Source organism: Rhincodon typus, unplaced genomic scaffold (genome assembly GCF_021869965.1).
Source record: "Rhincodon typus isolate 14 unplaced genomic scaffold, sRhiTyp1.1 hic_rhity00000636, whole genome shotgun sequence".
NCBI lineage: Eukaryota > Metazoa > Chordata > Chondrichthyes > Orectolobiformes > Rhincodontidae > Rhincodon > Rhincodon typus.
Genome location: NW_025966274.1, coordinates 1 through 17,509, shown reverse-complemented (window position 1 = coordinate 17,509; position 17,509 = coordinate 1). Strand labels below are relative to the sequence as shown.

The 17,509-nt window shown below is 41.4% G+C and overlaps 2 protein-coding genes across 3 annotated transcripts in view; both read right to left on the bottom strand.

The window, feature by feature from the left end:
* zdbf2 (zinc finger, DBF-type containing 2) overlaps positions 1 to 8,297 on the bottom strand; it is a 28,305-nt gene extending 20,008 nt beyond the window's left edge. The window contains exon 1 of one of the 2 annotated variants that reach the window (XM_020510906.2): positions 5,413 to 8,297. The gene's annotated coding sequence lies outside the window, so the exon portion shown is untranslated. The remainder of the gene's footprint in view (positions 1 to 5,412) is intronic. The other variant, XM_048621410.1, reaches the window with a different exon arrangement.
* A 2,098-nt stretch (positions 8,298 to 10,395) lies between these two features.
* On the bottom strand, positions 10,396 to 17,200 carry LOC109911577 (elongation factor 1-beta; the record flags this gene model as incomplete). Its single annotated transcript, XM_048621408.1, has 4 exons — positions 10,396 to 10,526; positions 15,944 to 16,011; positions 16,452 to 16,577; positions 17,104 to 17,200. Coding segments are annotated over 4 exons (378 nt in total), but the record flags the coding sequence as incomplete, so codon positions are not given.
* Positions 17,201 to 17,509: the final 309 nt, after the last annotated feature.

Here is a 17,509-nt window from a genome sequence, read left to right as displayed (position 1 = left end):
CCATATTTCTCCAAACCCTTCATATTTATATATCCATCCAGATGCCTTTTGAATGTTATAACTGTACCAGCCTCCGCCACTTCCTCTGGCAGCTCATTCTGGCATCACCCTCTGCGTGATATGGTTACCCCTCAGGTCCCTTTTATACCTTTCCCTTCATTGGGTGAACTCTTGCATTTGAGGCAGGGAATAATGCTGAAACTACCCAAGACACTGCTTAGTCCGCAGCCAAGAGAGTTTTATGTACATTTCTGCTCATAACTCAGTTGGCCATTGTTAGAATGCAGAGGTTATTTGCAAGAATATTGCCAAGGACTTGAAAGATCAAAGGAGGAGGAGAGATTAGAAAGGCTGTGATTGTTCTCCTTAATGCAGAAGAGGCTGAATGGTGACTGAATCAAGGTTACAGAAATGATGAGGGGCTTAGTTAGAATGGACAGGGAAGACCTGTTTCCAGGGGCCTAAGATCTAAGGTAATCAGTAGATGACTTAGGAGGGGATGAGGGGAAGCTGTTTTTCACCCAAAGCGGGGAAATGGCTGTCAAATTAGACGATTGAGAGAGAAACCCTCTCACTTAAAAATGATCCTAAAGCTTCATATCCTGCAAGGTGATGGACCAGATGCTGGAGGGTGGGATTAGAACAGGTGGCTAGTTTATTTAGTTGGTGTGGACACCATAGGCTGAATGGCCTCTTTTTGGTACTGTAACCTGTTTATGGCTCCAAGAACCCAGGTGCATATTTATTTATTGCAGTTGTGGGACTTGGGTGTCCCTAGTTGCCCTTGAGAAGGTGGTAGAGAGCCAACTTCTTGAACCATTGTAGTCCACCTGCTGACAGTTAACCCACAATGCCATTAGGGAGGAAATTCCAGGATTATAACTCAGTGACAGTGAAGGAACGGCGATATATTTCCAAATCAGGATGGCAAGTGGCTTGGAGGGGAACTTGCAGATGGTGGTGTTCCCATTTATCTGCTGCCCTAGTCCTCCTAGATGGAAGTGGTTGTGGGTTTGGAAGGTGCTCTGAGGATCTTTTGTGAATTCTGCAGGAACACAAGTGGACCATTTGGCCATTAAGCCTGCTCGATCTTTGCAAAGGTCATGGATGATTTTATTGTGGTCTCAATAACTTCTGTCCTGCCACTGCATCCACCCCTGCATACCTTGATTTCCTAGTCCAACTCAGCTTGAAGGTAGAATTGGAGCCTGTTGTTAAGTAAACATTTGGAAGTCAATTGTATCCACAAACAGTCAGTAACAAGTGCTGAAGCCGTTGTTGGGGGCAGAGTGAAATTCATATAACGTGGAAACGGACCCTTTGGTCCAACTTGTCAATGCTGACTAGCAATTCCACTGTGACCTAGTCCCATTTGCTGGCATTTGGCCCAAATCCCTCTAAACCCTTCCTATTCATAAACCCATCCAGATGTTTTTTTTCAAAATGTTGTATTATACGCTACCCCCCCAACACTTCCTCTGATAAAACAATATATGTCTAAAGCAAGAGCACTTAATACAAGCCTAAAATACTTCAAATGCAAAATGAACTATTCCAAGTGCTGACACCTTTGATTATGTTGAATCTGCATCTCAAAAAGAGTATTTGGCCTGGTTGGTCTATATTCATTCAAATTTCCACCTTCACAAGGGTAGAATAAGGGATCACCCATTTAAGACAAAGGTGAAGAGGAATTTCTTCTCCAAGGGTAAGAAATCTGCAGAAACCTTTGCTGCAGAGTGTTGTCGAGGCTGGATTATTAATTATATTCAAGGCTGATATAGACAGAATTTTACATCAGTAAGGGAATCAAGGGACATGGAGATAAAGGCAGAAAAGTGCATTTGAGGATCAGGTCAGCTACGAGCTCATCGAATGACAAAATAGACTCAATAGGCCAAATGGCATACTTCTGCTCCTAGTCTATGGTCATCACCAACATGATCGGAATATTCTCCTTTTCCTTTCTTCTTTGTAAGCTTCTTTCAGTTTCTCTTAGAATCTTATTCGTCACAACCACTCCACGTGGTAAATAAAGTGCCACATTCTCACCACACTCCAGCCACAATTTCTTCCCGAAGTAAATACTGATAAACATGAGTTTTATTCCAGATAAATTTAGAAAGAGAAAACAATCTGATTCCAGCCTAGGACGTGATAAAAGGCAAACTGATCATAACCTTCTTGCAGAGATGTAATCAAGTCAAAGTTGCACCCTAGGCTTTCAATGCATTTGGGAGATATAGTTGACTACTCAGCATGGAGACCACCCTACGACTTTAGACAATCAGAGCTCAGCAACTGCACACTACTTGGTTAGAAAGTTAAAGATGAAGCTCTGGTCCACTGTATGTGGATTATATCCTTAAATCTTACTCCGACGCAAGCTTTTCAGTTCAGATCCTAAACAGGTCCAGTCTACTCACTCAAGTGGACGTAAAAGGTCGACGACACTATTGAAAAAAACACTCTTCCTGGAGCCCAGAGGCATTGCTTACCCTCTATCAAACACCCGTGAACAGATGATCTTGTGTTGATGGAAAGAAACATTTTGTCAAAGTTTGTCTTGCAAGAACGATTATATTTGCATGAAATCGGGATGATCTAGTCATCACATTATCGTTTGGATGTGGGCCAATTGTTTCCAAAACAAGTAGTTGTTTAACATCAAATGTGCTACATTGGCTATAAAGCATCTGAAGACATTGGGAGATTGTGCCAGGTACTACATAAAGTGCAACACTTTCTTTCAAATCCCTTTAGATGTAGGAATTGGGACTTGTTTTCCCAAATGATGAAACTTTGCAAATTCATTAAATAGCTTATTTTAAAAGTGTGTCAATTGTCAGTTAAATGTGTACAGCCTCACAGCTCACACTCTTTCAAAAACAGGCTTAAGTGACAGTTTGTACAAAGATAGTGTACAGATCTAAGGAGAAAGGACAAGTGTTTAATTCATTCACAGGCTGGGCCAACGTTTATTTCTCATCTTTAGCTGCTATCGAGCTGCTTTCTGAATCTCTGCAGTCCATGTGGTGTAGCTACACCCACAATGCTATTGGGAGGAAGTGACAATTTTAACCTGGAGCAACTGAAGGAACAGTCTGATATTTCCAATCAAGGATGTTTACAGCTTGGAGGGGAACCTGATGGTGTTTCCCAAGCATCTGCTACTCCTGTCCAAAGTGGGTGATGTTATAGGTTTGGAAACAGCCTAAGGAGGCTTGGTAAGTAGTTATGACTCATCTTGGAGAGGATATACACTGCTCCAACTGTCAGCAGTGGAGGGACTGAATGTTGAACATGTTAGATAGGAGGCCACTTGATTACCACTCTTTGTCCTGGACGGTGTCAAGCTGCGTGTTGAAGCTACGCTCATCCTGACAATTCGGGAATATTCCACCACACTCCTAACTTCAGCCTTGTGATGTGATTTATTGTCACATGTACCTAAGTACAGCAAAATGTTTTGATTTGCGTGCAGGACAGGCAGATCATAACATACAAGGACATACAGATCATCTGGTGATTGAACAACAAGAGATAGAAAGTTACAGCTGCACAGGGTGTTCAAAAGCAAGATCAGCACTAGATTCAAGATCTGAAAGGCCCATTCAGCAGTCTAATGACAGTTGGGAAGAAACTGTTCTTGAACCTGTTGGTATGTGTGTTTAAGCTTTTGTATCTTCTGCTTGACGGAAGAGGTTGGAAGAGATTATAACCGGGGTTGGAAGGGTCTTCAATCATTTTGGCTGCCTCTCCGCAGCAACGGATGGTGCACAGGCTTTGAAGAGTGAGGTGGTGAGTTGCCACAGAACTACAAGCATTTAATCTGCTCTTATAGCCACAATAATAAAGTAAGAAGCTGCCGTAGTCCTAGAGGATTATTGGGTTGCTCTCTCAGACACGACTGGTAGTAATCTAACCCGAGGGTCACCACGCTTCGGGCAAGGTACAGAAATTGAATCTATGCTATTGGTGCCATTGCTGCATCACAAATCAGCCATCCAGTCAATGGAGCTAACCAACCCCTATCTGTAGTATCTACGTACGGATGAAGATCACTGAGCCCATCAGCTGTAACCTGACCATTTTCACAATTCCAGCTTGAACTAAAACAAGTGAAAATCTCCAAGTGCCAATTTTTGTTTTGAATTTCCATCTGTTAGTTCAAGAGATTACCAGTACTTGTATCACATTACTTCCAAAAATCACACATCTAACAACAGAAGGGCTCTTGTGCTGCAGTGGTAGTGTGCCTACCTCTGGGCCAGAAGGCCTTAGTTCAAACCTCACCTACTCCAGGTGTAATAACATCTCTGAACAGGTTGGTTTGAAAATATCTGCATCTGATGACTAACTTGGAATCAATACCTGATGTTGCAAAACCTTCCAGGCTGCCATTGGATCCCTGCCACAGATTGAACAAAAAAAATGGACACTGCAGCTTTATACAAGACTGCGCACTGTCAGCTGCAGTCGTCAATTCAGTTAATGCAGGGAGAAAAACATGACTTGCTGGCCTTTGAAGGCGTTAAGACAATTCACCCAGAATAGTAAACCTCTGCCCTCCACCAAACGAGGGGGTAATTGGATCAAATTAAGATACCTTTATTTAAAAATAGGCCTAGCTTCTGCTGTCAAACTGTATACAACACTGGTTACTCTTCAGGGTGAGACTAATAGAATCTTGACTGCATAGCAGATGCAGAAGCCTTGATTGAAATCAATCGCTCACAGCTGAATATATATTTTACAAAAAGACAGTTAGTCTTTGAACACACAAGTTGCATAAAGTTTACATTGACCGTTACACGTGTACAAGCTGAGCCAGACGTCTTCAGTAAACGCAATTGCTAATTCTGTCTCTTAGAAATGGCCTGCCTTAAAAACTTCAGAAAACACACTTTTAAATGGTCACGCTTGAACTCTCTGGAGCAGCATGAGTAATACTTATCTCCTTCCCCCTCCCCAACCACTGACAGTTCAGCAGTAGCTCACAGACCGGGGTGGTGGTGGTGGTGGCGGTAGTGGCGGCGGGGAGGATCAAAATAAATCGAATTCACTTCAGAGCAGATGGGTTGCACTGTTGGGCGCAGTTGACAATTGTTCAACTGCATTTCAATCTCCGCACCCACTCCTCTCCCCCCCCCCCCCCCCACCCCAAAAACCCCGTGCAAAAATAAAAGCAACTCTTTAGCTGATGTGGGGCTTGAAGATACACCGTGCAAGTTGCAACACTGAAGTTGCAACATTGAAAGTAACAAGTAATTGATGGGTTACGCGCAATACTTCGGGTTCCCCTCGCGCGCGCGCGCGCGTCTCTCCCAGTCCGAGTAGCCACTTCCCACATTCAACACCTCCCCCCACCCACAGGCCCCCACATACAGAACGTTGCCCCCTCCCCCTTACCGTGCCTTTCAAGCGCGCTGAATGTGCTTCCACCCTCACGGTCAGAGTTCAGCCGCTTCCTGCTCTACTTCCTGGCCACTCTTAAAGGGGCTGCGGCGCGATTTACTGGCCGCCGACGCTGAAGCACGGCCGCGCCCACCGTTAAAGGGATCCTCCACTGCATGTTACTGACAGGCCTGATGAGGGAACGCCCAGACCACTGCACACGTAGAAGGCCAGCAGAAATAAACTGCCTCCAAAACAACGCAGATTTTTGTCTTCAAGAGAAAGCACAGCAGTTTGACATTTATAAAAAAAGCACAAAACACTGAAAGCTCTTCGAATTGCCAGCGACTAGAAAAAGCAAAGATGAATATCTATGATCAGAACCTGTCACCAATGTGGCAGGACGCATTGCAAAGTGTTTCATTTGGTACTGAATGCTCGAGGGGTAGAACAGATGTTCAAAACTGGCTAGGAATCACAGGAAAGATCCAAGGCTGGTGTAATGTCAGTACCTATTATACATTAGTCAATGCGGATGGACACACGGAAGAGTGCACAAGTGTATGTGGGTGGAGGTCGAGTGGCAACAAGTCAATAACCACAGTTCACCCCTCTCCACATCCCTCAATACCAAAAGGTGTACTGGATTCTCAGTGCACCCTATACTCACAAAAGGATGATGGAACTCTTGCCAGGTAATTGTCAAGGCAGGCAACAGATTTTGAAGTATAAAGTTGAAGATTATGACCATTAAAAGAGACAAAGGGTGACACTACAAAATAATAAGAAACAATATCCTAACTTTAACTGTTAATTATCAAATCAAAGTTCTGGATTCAACACTTGGCTATTGTTGGGTTGACTTCCTTGACCTGGATTAACATGAACTAGAAAATGACCAATTAAGTGCCATCCCACTGATTATTGGCAATTCTGCAGTTTACGTATTGATGAGCAGGAAACTGAAGTGTCAAATCCTTTCTTCACTATGAATTAAAACAGACAACGTCAATGCAATACAGCATTGATGATAGTTTGTGTTCAATAAATCAACTCGAGAGATCAGTGATTCTCTCACCAACATCCCCCCCACCTCCCAAACCCCTTTCTGTGAAGTGTTATTGCTCAGTTATTTGATACTGGTACACGGCAAGCTTCAAAATAGAAACACTGTTTTAGACAGGTGAACTAATTGCTGAGCAACTATTTCACTGTTACATATGCTATGATTGGGTGATCTAATAGGGAAGGGTCAATGGGAAGAGGAACAAGGACCTAAAGAAATCAGGTTGCTGTCATTATTCTGAATTTGCAATTGATCAGAGCTAAAATGGGAGTTCCGTGACTGAAGAAAGAAAAAAGTTGTCCATTAAACTCAAGGCAGTCTCAATTGAATCAGCTGTTCCAGCACTTACTGGACAAACTTGCAGCTCTACTAGTAATGTCACTGCATGACAAAAAATTGGAACTCTGCACAGCAGCAGTTTGCTGCTGCTTAATTTATTTGTCAACACATTGTTAATATAGCCTGTGAAATGTCAATTCTACAGATTAAAAATTTGAGACATTCTAGCACCTGCCTTTCAGCATAACCCCATTACATATTAATGACAGAGCACATTGAGTACAAAACTGACTTCACACAGTTCTGCAGATACATTAAAGAAAAACTTGTTTTTATATTGCATCTTTCATAACGCATAATCCTTAAAACACGATTTTTTCCATTGTTAAACCTAGGCAATGAGCTCAACAGGACAAAGTCCTGCAAGCAGAACAAGAAAAAAAAACTAGGTATGAGGATAAGTAGCCAATTCAAATGGAACTAATTTGTTCTAGTGCTAGCTAATAGAATATAAAAAATAATATCTAAGATCAGACAGAATGCATCTTAAGACTGTAACAAAACAAATGGCAGTGCAGCAGACTGTTCATTTTTGGAGTGCTTAGATGTGCATTTAAATCTGAATTGGGATTTGAATCTACTACCAAGAGAGAGCTGCCACGTAAAAATGTACATGGATTTCAACTTCACTTTGTTTTAAAGTGTGCAAGCATGCATACCAGCAAAGCAAAATCTGCAGAAACGGCCTAAAAAGGTTGAGGCCTTCAATTATGAAAGGCTTGGGTAAGAATGCAGAAGAAAACAGTTCCTAATACAGGAATAATGTAATTAATCATCAACACAAATTACCAACAAATTTTAGTAGGGAGTTCAGAAGAAACATTCACCCAGTGCAGCAAGAACATGGGGCTACTGCATGCAATGGTTACAATGACTTGGGGGTTCAGGCATATAGATCTTTAAGATGCTACAAACAGGTGCAGAAAAGCAAGTAGTAATCTAATGGAGTGCTGGTCTTTATATCCAGAGAACTGGAGTACAAGGATGCAGAAGTTCTACAAAACTTTACTTAGAGCTTACTTGGGAGCAAAACTTGTATTGGCCTTGGAGAAAGTACAAACACAAGGTGTCATTCTTATAAGTCTGACTTCAGGGGTTAAGCTATGAACAAAGATTATATAGATTAGGCCTGGTTCTTGAATTTTACAAGGTTAAGAGGTGATCTGATCAATATCAAGATATTAACTAGGAAGAACTGTAGATAAAGAAGCCATTTCTATTAATTAGGGATTCTAGGACTAGGGGGCACAGTCTAAGTATGAGGGGCATACATTGAGAAGCACTTTGACATGTGTCCTCAAGGAGTGACATATCTAGAACTCTTCGACAAACAGCAAGGGAAGCAGGAACAGACTACTTTTAAAATAATAGTTCAGCTCAAGAAAAAGACATCTGCACTATAGGCAATTATATGGAGTTAAGCCAGAGATCAGCCATGATTGCAGTCAACAGTGGAACAGGCATGGGGTCTAAATGGCCCACTCCTGTTCCCATGCTCTGCACATTCTATGTAAAAGATTTTCAGCAAAAGGGCCAATATTGCCACAAGTCAGAGCTGAACTGCCATACTGTGCTACTATTTTGTAAGTAGTTTTGGCCAGTTCTAGCCTGCTCAAAAATGGACTAAAAAAGCTAAATTTGTTCAATGCGAAGAGTTTTCAAATGCTGTTGACAAGCATGAAGAGTTCAAATGTCTAGTAATTGACATTTAGTCAGATTACTGTTAAAATACCAGTACGTTCCTTTGAATAAAGCAATAAAGCTCATCTTACAGCATTTCTAAGATGGATTGAGAACAAAAAGGGCAAGTTTTCACCATGCCATTGATCAATTGGTGAGAGTAAGGACTGCAGATGCTGGAAGCAAGAGTCAATGGATGTGGAGCTGGAAAAGCACTGCAACATCTCAAGTCCCCTTTCAAATCTGTAATCTCTACCATCAAGAGCAGCAAATGATACATGGGAACATCACTAGCTGGGACATGCTCCAAGCCACACATTATCCTGACTTAACTATATAGTCTTCCTCCACTGTTGCTGAGAAAATAGTGGAACTCACCCATTCCCCTCCCAAAGCACTATGGGTCTACTGGCAGAATGCAGTTCAAGGTTGAAACTCAAACACCTTCAAGGCAAATTAGGATGGGCAAACAGGCCAAACCAGCAGTGCCCAGTCATTAAACCAGTCAAAAACCCTGCAAATGCTAGATCAGCATTTAGTAATTTTAATCTAAAGATTCAATACTTCACCTCAATGTACAAGAGCTTTCATCCTTTTTCATTTACAGCTGACTACACAAAACCCAGGTCACAAAAAATCCAAACCAGAATTTTGATTTTCCAGAGCCATGAGATTTTAAACCATGAGGTGTATGCAGTAACAGGCATTGACTGAAACATTAAATATGCTAAAAAACAACACAAATTGAACATATCAGGGCAAGACAATGGTGGGAGCCTAGGGAGACAAAGACCTGGGATGGAGGTGCATTGTTTGTTCAAAGTGGAGTTGTAGGTAGACATAGTAGTGAAAGTGGCATTTAGCACCTATATTGGTCAGTGCATTGAGTTGGAATGTCATGTTGCAGTTGTACAGGATATTATTAAGGCCATTTAGTGTGGCCAATTCTGGTCTTCTAATAGGATATTTTTAAACTTGCTGGTGCAGATTTACAGGGATGCTGCCAGGACTGGACGGTTTGAGTTATTGAGAGAGGCGCCGAATAGGCTAGGGCACCCCCCCCGCCCTGAAATGTCAGAGGCTGAGGGGTGACCTGAGGGAGGTTTGGGAGGACATTAGGGGCATGGATAAGGCAAATAAACAAGGTCTTTTCCCCAGGGTAGGGGGGGGGGTCCAAAACTAGACAGCAAAGATTATTTTTTAAAAAAGGTCCTGAGGGACAACCTTTAGAGGGTGGTGAGTGTATGGAACCAGCTGCCAGAGGAAGTGATAGTGGATAAAATTACAATGTTTAACATGAATAGGAAGGATTGAGGGATATATTCCAAATGCAACTAGGTCAGTTTGGCACAGAAGTTGAACTGAAGGGTCTGTTTCCATGCTTTATGACCTACTCTAAATACAAAATGCAATTTACATTCATAGAAAGCTTGGCCTTTAATACTGTGGGAAAACAGAACAAAGTCAATAGCTGAAGTCTGTTTTTAAAACTTCAAAACACTGCCAGTTCAATCTCCACACCACTGCACTCAACAGTTAGCTTATCAAATTGAAAACTGATCACTCAAGTCAGTGTTTAGTTGAACACTGGATTAAAAACATCAAGTTAGAGCAACTGCTGATTGATCAAATTCAACAGGAATAAGCTTGCACTGAAAATTCTGTAAGCATAAAGGCAAAGAAAAAATGCAATTCCACATGACCTAGTTAACCAAATTCTGTACCATGTCAACATCATGCAAATTATGCATGATGAACTGAGGCCCATGTGTAAGCAACTTTATACATTTTGCTGTCAATTTCAGGAAGACCATTCAGTTCAAAATCTTCAATAGCAGACTGGTGATCTCTGCTTCCTTGTTCTTCTGAATTAGTGCCACAAAACCCACAATAAGACAAAGGACCAGGTTAAGTTCTGGACATGCCAGTTTTTATTAAGTGTTCATTTGTTGTCATTCTACACTTTGTTGAAGGCTGCAACATCAACAGATTGTACATAATCTTCAAATGCAACAATAGCTTCTTCCAGCATATCTGTTCCCACCTGAAAAGAAATACTCAATTAGATTATTCTAAGCAATACACAATTTGGATTTAACCTTAGATGCCAAGAGATTCTACAAGTACATTAAGAGCAAGAGAGAAACTAGAGAGAATAGGGCCACTTAAAAATCAGAGGTCATCTATGTATTGAACTCAAGGAGATGAGACAGATACTAAATTGAATATTCCATGTCAGTATTTACTGTGGACAAAGAAGCTAGAGAACACAGGGGAATAAATTTGTGTTTTCAAAACAATTCATATTACAGAAGAGGAAGTGCTGGAGTCCTTAGAAAAAAAAAAAGGTGAATAAATCTTTGGGACCTGATTAAGTGTACCCCAGGACATTGTGGAAAGTTCGGGAAGAAATTACAGGGCCCCTAACTACAGGTGAGGTGCCAGAGGACTGAAGGGTGGCTAATGTTATGCCTTTAAGAAAGGCTGTAAGGAGAAGCCTGGAAGTATAGAATGGAGTCTGATACCAGTGGCAAGTAAGTTGGTTGCAATTCTCAAAGACAGGATTTATGTACACTGAGGTCAGGATTGATTAGGGATAGTCAGCCTGCTTGGGCAAGAGAAAACATGTTGACCAAACTTGACTGAGTTCTGAGTAAGTAACTAAGATTCAGGGCAGAGCAGTAGACATTTACATTGACTTTAGTATTGCATTTGACAAGGTGGTAGATTAATGAAGTCAGATCATTCGGGATTCAGGGTCAGCTTGCCAATTGGGCACAACTGGCTTGCCCAGAGACAGGGTGGAAGAGGGTTATTTTTCAGTCTAGTAAACTGTGACCAGTGGTGTTCTGCAGGAATCCGTATTGGATCCACTTGTCTCATTTAGATACACATTTGTAGGACAATATCGGAGGCTTGGTTAATAAGTTGGCAGATGGCACCAAAATTAGTGGTATAAAGGACAGAAGGTGATCCAAGATTACAAAGAGATCTTCATCAACATGGTTAATGGGCTGAGGAGTGGCAGATGGAGTTTAATTTGGATAAATGCAAGGTTTGTTTTGCCAAAATGCAATACAAGGACAGGACTTGGACAGTGGCAAGGCCCTGGGTATTGGACAGAGACCTAGGGGTTCAAGGACATGGTTCTTTGAAATTTGAGTCACAGGTAGACAAGGTGTTTAGGAGTTAGCATGCTTCCCTTCATTGCTCAGCTATACATTGGTGTAGGAGTTGGGACATCATGTTGAGATTGTACAGGACATTGGTGACGCCTCTGAGTATGCACAGTTCTGGGTGCCCTGCTAAGGGATGGACATGAAATTGGAAAGGGTAAAAAAACACACTAGGATGTTGCCAGGAAGAGGGGATTTGAGCTATATGGGGAGATTGGATCGACTTGAACATTTTCATTGGAGCATGGAGGTTGAGGGGTGACCTTAGAGATTTATAAGGTCATGAATATACATTAAAAAGGTCAATGACAGGTGACTTTTCCCTAGGGTGGGGATTTCAAGACAGGGGGCATATTTTTAAGGAGGGAGCAGAAAAAGATTTAAGACATGACAAGTGGTTTTCTTTTAAAAACAGTAGTTCATGAGGAACAAACTTCTAAAGGAAGTGGTGGATGTGGGAACAGTTACATTCAAATGAGTACATGAATAGCAAAGGTTCAGAGGGTATATGCCAAGTGCAGGCAGGTGGGATCAGTTTAGTCTGGGGACATGGTCACCATGGACTAGCTGAACCAAAAGGGTATGTTTTCATGGCTCTATGATTGAGTCCATAGGAGTTCAAAATTATGTATATGCAACTTTAAGTGCTAATGTACTTTGCAGAATTACATTTGGGATTTGAAACAACAGGAAGTAGATTCAAGCAAACAACTTCCTTCAATTAATTCAACTTAATCAATAATTTAAATTGGAAACATCAAGCTTCCATAAACTCATGCTCAGAACCACAGAGACTATTATGTTTCAGACAGCACGTATGTGCGACCAGAATATAAAAAGTTCAGTTTTGAACATGCTCTCACCTTCAACTCCCTAGAACATGAATTCCCCTCAGCCGATGGATACGGGGAAAACCAAATCATTCCAATTCCAGAACAGGTACATATAAATAACACTGACAGTGTTTGGAGGAAATCCAAAAGGGTAGGATAAGTACGTCAAGGACAAGCAGGGAAAAAGGGACCATATGGGAGCAAGAAGCAAATCTGTGGAGCCAGAGGACACGTAACTACTACTCCTCCAAAGTAAAGACAGATGAGGAGGACGCAAGTACAGAATTCAGGTTCTTGATGGGTTTAACCTAGGCAGTGAAGTGAAATTCATGAATTTGGAGCTTAAAATGGACGAGTATCCAGGCCCAGGGAGAGTTCTATTCCAAGCTGTGCGAAATAAGGAAGTTGCAATTGCTCTGACCTAGTTTTTAAGATCATCTCTGGCTACAGAGAAGGTACCAGATGACTGGAGGATAACGTGGCGCTCCACTTGGAGAAGAGTGCTAGAGATAAAGGCAATTACAAACCAGCAAGTCTCCATAGTAGGGAAACTACAGGAGAAAATTTTAAAGCAGAGAATTAAATCTCCACTTGGAGAGGCAAAGATTCATCAGACAGGCAAGTTTGATTTAATTGAGATGACCAGTTGCATACATGAAGATTGTGCAGTTGACATCCTTGTACTGACGTCAAAGCCTCCAAGAAGCTCCAACGTAGGAGACTGATACAAAGGAGTTCACACCACACAAGATCCAGGGTAACTCAGTTGGCTTAGTGGTAGGAGATGGATTGGTGTTTGAGTGTGTGGCGGCCAGAGTATGGTGGGGTTGCACAAGGATCAGTGCAGGATCCCTTCTTGTTCATGTAGATACAATCAAGAAAAATGGGGGGAATAAGTCTTAGGTTAACAGATAAAGTTTGGCTGAGTGGTTAACAATGGAGGGGTGTGTCCTAGGTTACAGGAGGATAAAGATAGATTGGTCAGATCAGCAGATAGAATTTAATCTTTGAGTGCGCAAGGTGATGCACTGGAATTAATAGCATACTCAATAGCATGGAGCAGTTTAGATGCAAAGAAAGGCTGGATAATCTCACTTTTTTTAAGAACAGAAAAGGGTGAGAGGGGACCTGATACAGCATACCAGATTGAAGGGCAACGACAAGGGGAATAGAAAGCACCTGTTCCTTCAGTTGAAGGATTGATAAGGGGGCAGACACACAAGGTGAAACGCAGGGGGTTTAAGAGGGATTGAGATTTTATTTCACCCAGAAGGTGCCAGCAATCTGGAAAGCACAGCCCGAAGGGGCAGTTGAGGCACAAAACCTGGACATTTCACCAAGCACCTGAACAAACTTGAAAGATCAAAACATTCAAGACCTTGGGCAAAGTTGGACCAGTATAGATTTGAGTAGTTATTGTCAGTATAGACGTGGACTCAAGTGCCTTTTCTGTACTGTATGGGTACAAGACCATAGAGGCTATCAACAGACTGCATTGTGGAATCCTGCAGCATATCATTTACTCACCATATACAAATCTCACCTACCGTAACATTAAGTTGCACCCCAAGTGTATGCATTCAGACCACAAAATACAGTTTCATCTTGTTTGCCTAAGCAAACACCAATTCTGCACAAGTAAATCTCTGCAGTTGCAACAGGAGTTTACAAAATGCAACCACAAAATTCAGCCAATTTCAACATTCAAGCCTGACAGTCAAACAATTTTTACTGAAAACAATGAAAGTTTAACGGAAAATATAACAAGCACTGCCAATGTTACTTTATCCAAACAGATCAAGTATTTGTACTTGCCGTCTCAGTTCAGCTGTACAGGAGGTTCTGCTATAACGCATGTTCTGGCAACGCAAATTGGCTGTAATGCAACTGACAAATAGGGGAATGCTATTTCTTCAACACAAACTTGTGTTGGCGATAACAATTCCATCAAGTGGGCACCTTGATGTCAGGAGTCCTTTGCTAATGGTATCAGGAGCTAGTTGGAAGGACACAGAAGCAATGATAATAGTCAGGGGTGACACTGTCTACAGTCATCCACCCACACTCAGGCTGGTATCATGTGGCTTGTTGTGGCTCTACTGTTGATGCTGCCCTTCTCTCCCCACCCCCCCACTTTTTGAAAAGCCCTTCAAGCAATCGCCAGGTGGTGATAGTTGAGACATACCTCAATTCCATTTACCTCTGCTCCATAACCCTAACTGTAAAATTCTCATCCTTGTTATCAAATCCTCGAGTCTTAGTCATCTCAATTTGTAATCTCAAACAATTGAGCAACTTGCTGATAGATCTGTTTTTTCAATTCCAGCCTCTTACACACCTGATTTTCATTGCTCTACCACACTTGCCTTATTCACAGCTGCCCAACTCCAAAGTTTTTCATTTCCTTAGTAACCCTCCTGTCTTGTCAAAAAGATTCCTGAAACTGACTGACCATTAGCTATCCTCATCTGGCTTGGCACTGATTCTTGTTTAACGTTCGAGACTAACTGTTTGCGTCATCCAAAACCCCAGTGGAGGATATCCAGAAGGAGCAAACGTCCTCAGTAAGGAAAGCCATACCTGATGTGCCAGCTCATTACATATAGGGTTATAGGGGTGCGGCAGAAGTTTGAGCTCAGCCTTGCCATCTGTCAGATACTTTAGAGACTTTCAAGTGAGTCTTGGATAAGCACATGGAGGATAGTAAAATGTAGGGTATGCAGGGTAGATTGATCTTACTAGGATAATAGGTCAGCAGAACATCATGGGCCAAAGAGCCTGTACTATGTTGTACTGTTCTATGTTCATTGATTTCAAACTGCTGTTAAGAACTGTCAGTTGGACCAACCTGTCCAAACAGCTGTTGACAGCAGTGCTATCCTTTGTAACACCTTTTTTGGTGGTCCGCCCCCAGCCCAGCCTTTCCCACAGGCCCGATTTTATATAACATGAAGTTGCGCTGGAATGTAACTATCTTGTTAAAGCAGAACCCCCTGTAAAAAGGACATTTATGCTTATTCATTAATTCACTATTAATTGCTGAAGCTGGCAATGACCAAGCCAAAAATCAAATCACTTGCTTAATAGGCCACCATCTACCTTCATTAATCAGGTTCAATATTATGTAGGAGTTAGCATAACAATTCTTTGTGAAACAATAAGTGAGCATTTAACCCAAGTCTGAAAATGAGAAGACAGCTCGAAAGTACTCAGACCTCAGAAGTTCTGGCTACTCGAAGTACAGACTAAATGATAAGCTTCCCAATCTTTTCTGGAAGATCAATTTAAATCTCCCAAGTGCTTCCTCAATAATTCAATGAAGTATAATAGGAAGCTTTAAAAAATTCATACAAATATAGCTTTTCTTTTGAAAAAAAGTACAGGCTTTTCAGCAGCCAATTGCAGATGCTTAAATTGAGATTTGTTTGCTCAATAGCTGAAAACATGCTTACCTTGTCATCTTCAACTACACATTGAATCTGTAGCTTTTTGATGCCATAACCCACAGGAACCAGTTTGGCTAGAATGGAAAAGAAGTTTAGAGAATTTAAAAAGCTACCATCCTTCCTAATCTCAGATTTAGGAGAATGACAAAGAAACAACCCTCAAAAGGAGAAGTCTTTATGCCATAACAATATGCCAAGATACAAAAAATGTCACTGTTGCACTTTTACTGGGAACCTTACCCAAGATGGCCAAATGAAATTTGGCATACTACTCGTGTACATAACAGCAGCTTGCAATCAGAATAATAGACACTGTTTCCTGATGCTATCCCAAGCCAACAATCCGCTTGGCTGCTTAGTAATTCTTCAATTTTCCAACACTGGAAAAATATCTACAGAAGTGACTTGTGCCATAAACTGGCCTCAAGACCTGAACACTACGTCAATATTGCTATTTATGTCATTACAGAATTGCCAGACTGCTTGCAATATTATGTAAAATAATAATACTCACAAGCACCCCAAAGTAAGCCGTCCATAGTCACTGAACGTACACACTCTTCCATTTTGACCATGTCAGTTTCATCATCCCATGGCTTCACATCCAACAAAATAGATGATTTAGCGATAAGTGCTGGCTCTAAAAGAGATTGACAAGATCATGTCATGAGTGTGATCATTCATTAAAGATCAGCTTGCAATTACATGCAGTTATACAAAGGACTTGCCACACAACTAACTGCATGCCTCAACCAGTGTTCCAGCTCTCCACAAACTCCTTACCTACAAAGGTGGAATCCTCTGAATGGGTAACTTCTCAATGAAAAACACTGGTTTTGTCAGATTCAATTAATTCACATCACTGATTCAGTCGAAAGATGGTGAATTGAAATCATCATTAAAACCATTGCATTTCACAGCATTCATCTACTTACTGCTGATTCCTTGCAACTGCATTACAGAACATGATACATTAGGAATGAAACAATCTGAAGAACAGGTGTTGTTCATCTATTACAGTATTTACACAGCTGACTGTCTCCATATTCAACACACTTGACCCATAATAGGACATACCATACTAGGTTAAGGAGAATTTTAAACAAGTTGATAAAACGTTAAGCACTCGACTTGAGATCACTAAACTTTGAAATGACACCACATACTTTTGGACTTCTTAGCTTCATATTGGGCTAGACGCTCTTCTTTAAGCCTTTTAGCCTCTGCACTTTCCTGCAAGAAATAGATGCAAGAAACTGTCAACTATACTCACGGAACAATGTAGTAAAATATATAGTGCTGGTACTGCTTTCCTCCCTACAGACACTGACTTTTTGCTAGCAATTTGTTTCAGATCTCCAGCATCTGCAATTTTAGTCGGATACAGTACTGGATTCATTGGAGAAAGCATAACCACAAAATCAGCCAAAGGATGACAAATGTAAAATCAAAAACAAGTGCCAGATTCTTGGAAATCACAAACAAACCAAGCCATTCTAAATTCAGTAACATGTGATTTGGAACCAAATCAGTTTCACAAGCTGCCAGCAACCCCAATTTATAACTAAATCA